Source organism: Zophobas morio, unplaced genomic scaffold, assembly GCF_036711695.1.
Source record: "Zophobas morio isolate AGI-343-1 ecotype UQ-CSIRO unplaced genomic scaffold, CSIRO_AGI_Zmor_V1 ptg000029l, whole genome shotgun sequence".
Lineage (NCBI taxonomy): Eukaryota > Metazoa > Arthropoda > Insecta > Coleoptera > Tenebrionidae > Zophobas > Zophobas morio.
This window is the reverse complement of record NW_026972134.1, coordinates 1,409,389-1,414,178: the sequence shown is the minus strand read 5'-3', so window position 1 is coordinate 1,414,178 and position 4,790 is coordinate 1,409,389. Positions and strand designations below refer to the sequence as shown.

At 35.1% G+C, this 4,790-nt stretch overlaps 1 protein-coding gene across 1 annotated transcript; it reads left to right on the top strand.

Moving 5' to 3' along the window:
• The first annotated feature begins 2,913 nt into the window (after positions 1-2,913).
• LOC135137703 (putative nuclease HARBI1) lies at positions 2,914-3,563 on the top strand. The gene is made up of 2 exons (XM_064067422.1): positions 2,914-3,093; positions 3,154-3,563. Exons 1-2 carry the CDS (start codon positions 2,958-2,960, stop codon positions 3,561-3,563), a joined length of 546 nt encoding a protein of 181 aa, XP_063923492.1. The 5' UTR covers positions 2,914-2,957.
• Positions 3,564-4,790: the final 1,227 nt, after the last annotated feature.

The following is a 4,790-nucleotide window of genomic DNA, read 5'->3' as shown; positions in this document are numbered from 1 at the left end:
GTAAATGTTCTAAAACGTCTGATATTTGTTCTAGGAACATTCAACTGAATTTGGCGCAATAGGTTACTATCTTGAAAGGTACCATGCATTAGCTTATACAGACAAATTACAGACATGTATTCTCGTCTAGTTTGTAGTGGTACCTACCAAATTACAGTCCATAAGTAATTCCTGATACGAGAAGTTCCTAACAGGGTAACAGCCATGAATTTTGAAATAAACATATTTACAAAATTTCTTCTGAATTCTTTCTAAAGAAGTGATGTGCATTATATAATAAGGATTCCAAACGACGGCACAATATTCCAGTACAGATCTAATATAAGCCGTATACAATACTAATGGAGAATGAATAATAACAAATTCTTTTGTGTTTCTAACTATAAATTCCAACATTTTGGCGGTCTTATTACATATGTAATTAATATGAGGAACAAATGAAAAAAACACTACACCTAAGTCCGTATGCTCGTAAACCCTAATTAGTTGTGTATCATTCATGATGTAATTAAACAATACAGTATTTGCTTTTCTCGAAAAACTCATCACCTTACATTTACTTATATTAATCAGTAATCTATTTTGCTTACACCAGAGTACAACTGCTTCAATAGTATTTTGTAACAAGTAACAATCACTGTTTTGTCTTATAACCCGTACAATTTTTAGATCATTAGCATACAAAAAGATACGATAATCATTATCCACCGTCAAACGAGAATTTAAATCATTTATAAAAATTACAAACAGTAATGGTCCCAAGTTTGACCCTTGACACACACGACAATCATATAAAGGTGACTTATAACCCAGGTATTCCACATACTGCTTTTGATTTACAAAAATATTCTTAAACAACTTTACCAAATTATGATTTATGCCAACCGAACCAAGTTTACTTAAGAGAATATCGTGATTCACCTTTTCGAAGGCCTTGGATAAGTCCGTGTAAACTACATCTACTTGTAGTTTTAAATCAAGATGATGCGAGATATATTGGGTAAATGAACACAGATTAGTGCAGGTGGATCTACCTTGTACATCACCATGCTGTGCATCAGAGACCAACTGTCACAAGTGGTAGTTAACATATTTATACATATACAATACACTGAAACAATTTAGCAAAATTTGGAACTATGGCTACAGGTCTATAATTCTTTACATCTGATTTACCACCACATTTATATATTAGACTTACTTTTCCTATTTTCCAGCTCTTTGGATAGGCAGCTGATTTAAGTGATAGGTTCTGAAAAACATGTTATGCAGTCTTTTACTACAAATGCCGGCACGTTGTCTATTTCCATTGTGAGGTTGGCTTTCAATTTTCTTGTTGCTTCTAAGATATCCTCTTCCGAAATTGTTATGCAGAACATTAACACTATATCCACTAGTATCAACACTAGGAGTAAATACATTTTGACGCACAGAATTATCATAGTAATTAGAATTTAACTCGTTAAGCCCTGCTACTAAACTGGTTCACGATATCCTGAGGATTGTCAAAAACTTTATCGTCACAGGTCATCCTTCCTGAAATTCTCGATATCTTCTTTTTAGAGTTTACAAAAGTCCAAAGCTGTTTTGGATCTGTTTTAATGTTAGCTTGAATACGAGAAATAAAATTATTATATTGTTCTTTTATTTGCGCTTTTAATTTTTGTTCGATTTTTCTAGCTTGGTGTTTGTAATACAAATACTTGCGTTTTTTATACAGTTTCCAATAACGGTTCTTTTGTTTCAAATTTAATATTATTTCCTTTGTAAACCAGTATGGACCTTTATTTTGACGATATTTTGAGACATGAAAGTCAAATAAATAATGTTTTTTTTTTGTACAAAATACTACACGCCTGCTCAACTTCTCCGCTGTCTAAGACATCATCCCAATTGCATTTAGGGCCGTTTGCACGAACATTCGATTTAAGCATTCCTTAGCTAAGAAGTTTTTAACTTTAAGCAGTTCTTAAAGTACTTGGGTGTTGCACCAACGCATCTTAACGTTGACATAACAAAGCAATGCTTAGCTAGTGACTTTATTTGAAATAACAAATTCTGTTGGTAACAGACACAAAACTGACATTTGTTTAACCTAATTTATCGCAATAACCTAACTAATTCACGTGTAGTCTGTAGTGTTGTTCTTTATTTTATTACAAAAATGGATTTTGATGCGTTTGAGGACGACCTCGAAGTTCTTGAATTAATCGAAGTGGGAATACCGCGACAAATTTATTTAAGAGCCGATCATTTTCATGATCTGCCGGATCTTCAGTTTTTTCAAAGGTTTCGGTTAACCAAAGCATGGCCGACTAGTATAAAGATTATGGCCTGTCCAAAGGAATGCCAAAGGTACCATACGTGCTGCCATCTATTAATAATTCAAAATCGACAAAAGAATTATTAACACCTTTTGAAAGGCACAAAGGCATTCATACCCAAGAAACCACCATTACACGTTTTGAAGTCCGATAATGTCAAGTCAAATTAAAATTTTGCTAAATTATTAAGTGTAATTATTAATAGATGGCAACACGTATCGTACCTCTTGGACAGGCCATAATCTTTATACTAGTCGGCCATGACCAAAGAAACAGTATTATATTTGTTAGCCCAAATAGAACATCATTTGGAATTTCCAAACGACAGGTACAGACATAACTAATAATAAAATTAAACCAAATCGAACGTAAACATAATTTGTATATTTATAGAAATGCAGCCGTGGCACCAATCAACCAATTGTTGACGACATTACGTCTATTTTCCACAGGAGGGCATCTTAGCAGCGTGGCAGATTATATGGGAATGCATTTGTCTACTGTGTCCCGTATTGTTAAGAAGTATCTATGTTAGGAGCTACCACTTATATGGTTGTTGGGTATGTTTAAGGTGGTGAACATGCAGAAGTCTTCCGCAACAGAAAAGACTATTTTTCCATAAATGTGCAAGCTATGTGCAATGCTGAAATGAAATTTATAAATGTTGTTGCTCGATGGCCTGGGTCTACCCATGACGCAACAATATTTAATAATTCTAACATAAGAAGAGATTTTGAACAGAGAATCTACCCAAATTGTATCATTTTAGGTAAGCTTTAGTCGTTATATAGATAATTGTGTAATTTCATTGCTTTGTTTTGGTATATAGGAGACAGTGGTTACCCTGTTCGTCGCTATTTTTTAACTCCAATGTTAAATCCACAAACACAAGGGGAGCAACTCTATAACGAAGCACACATTCGAACTCGCAATGTTATAGAAAGAACATTTGGGGTGTGGAAAAGAAGATTTCCCATTCTAGCCTACGGATGTAGATTGAAACAAGATACTGTGCTAGCAGTAATAATTGCTTGTGCAGTCTTACATAATATTGCCCGGGAAAGGGGTGAAGAAGACCCTCCATTGCCAGCAGAAATCAACCAACATGAATTACAACAGTTGATTGAAGCTGGCAACATTCCAGAAGTTCCGGCAGCAATTAATGGTCGGGAGGGAAGGGGAGCAGGACACGAGTTTAGGAGGAGTTACATAACAAACTTTTTTAATAGGCAACATTAAATATTTTATTATCATAAATCTATATTAGTAAATTTTAGTTTTTTTAACTGTTCTTTTTTTATTGCTATGTCCAGTTCCATAGCTTCTTTCTTTAGGGCAAATTCTGTTTTCCTCCGTTCCGTCTCCTTTTTCCGTTCTTCGAGTTGAATTTTCATTTCTTCTAGTTGCACGTCCGCTAACTGCAATTTTTTTCTTGGCCAACTCATCATACATTTTCGATATGTGGCTAGAATGCAATGCCTGTAGCGTAGGCCTCCTCCTCGAAGAAATTGTATGCAGTTGTTGAGATCTGGGTGTTTTTAAATGGCCAGTTTTATAATCGCCCCAGTCGAGTTTTTCGAGAACATTCTGTAATTAAATTTTGAGTAGGAATCATAAAGCAGCATAGAGAATAACTTACCGGATTTTGAACCGGACAAGAATCCAATTTTCGTTTGATTGGCGTTGACGCAAAATTGCCTGCATCAGTTGATATAGTCTAAAAAAGTAAAGAAAGTAAAAATAAAATGCGTGTATACAAGGTACATACAACTTGGCCGGCATCTAACGATTTCATTCTTCTTGATGTTACTGGTAGTGGTACTGATTTTGAGATAAAAGATGGTATTGCCCTTGAAGTTGGTGGTTTCGCAAACTAAAATATTTAAAGAAAAATTATCGAAATAAACACTAAAATTTAGAACTAACATCTTCTGGGTTTACCTCCTCGCTGAATTCATATTCATCTTCATCTTCCTCATCATCTGGCAAATGCTACAATTATAAACACATTTTAAACAAGCATGTAAAACAAAAAATTGTTAATCATACTTCCGATTCTCCAATGGTGTCTCCTCCAAAATTTGTTGGTAATCCATACACCGTCGTGGAATCCATTGCCGCTAAAGTTAACTCTAATTCTGGGCCACCATCCTGCGTTTCCGATGGACCGCCCCGTGTTTTTCGAAAAACCATTCGATTTTCCGCCACAGTTTTCCTTGTCTCTTTTTTTTTGTTGTTGTACCACTTGTGAAGTGATATCATCGACCTTAGCACCCCTGCTGGACATTGGGCATTAAATTCGTCAGTGAGTTCTTGCCAACACTGCTGTTTTTCTCTATTTGTTACGGCATCCGTCTTTTTATTTTCCAAAACGTGACGCCGATCAATAATTAAAGATAAAACAAGAGCCCTCTCATCTGCCGTAAAATTCGCGCCGCGTGTTCTTTTGTTGTTAGTATTCATCTA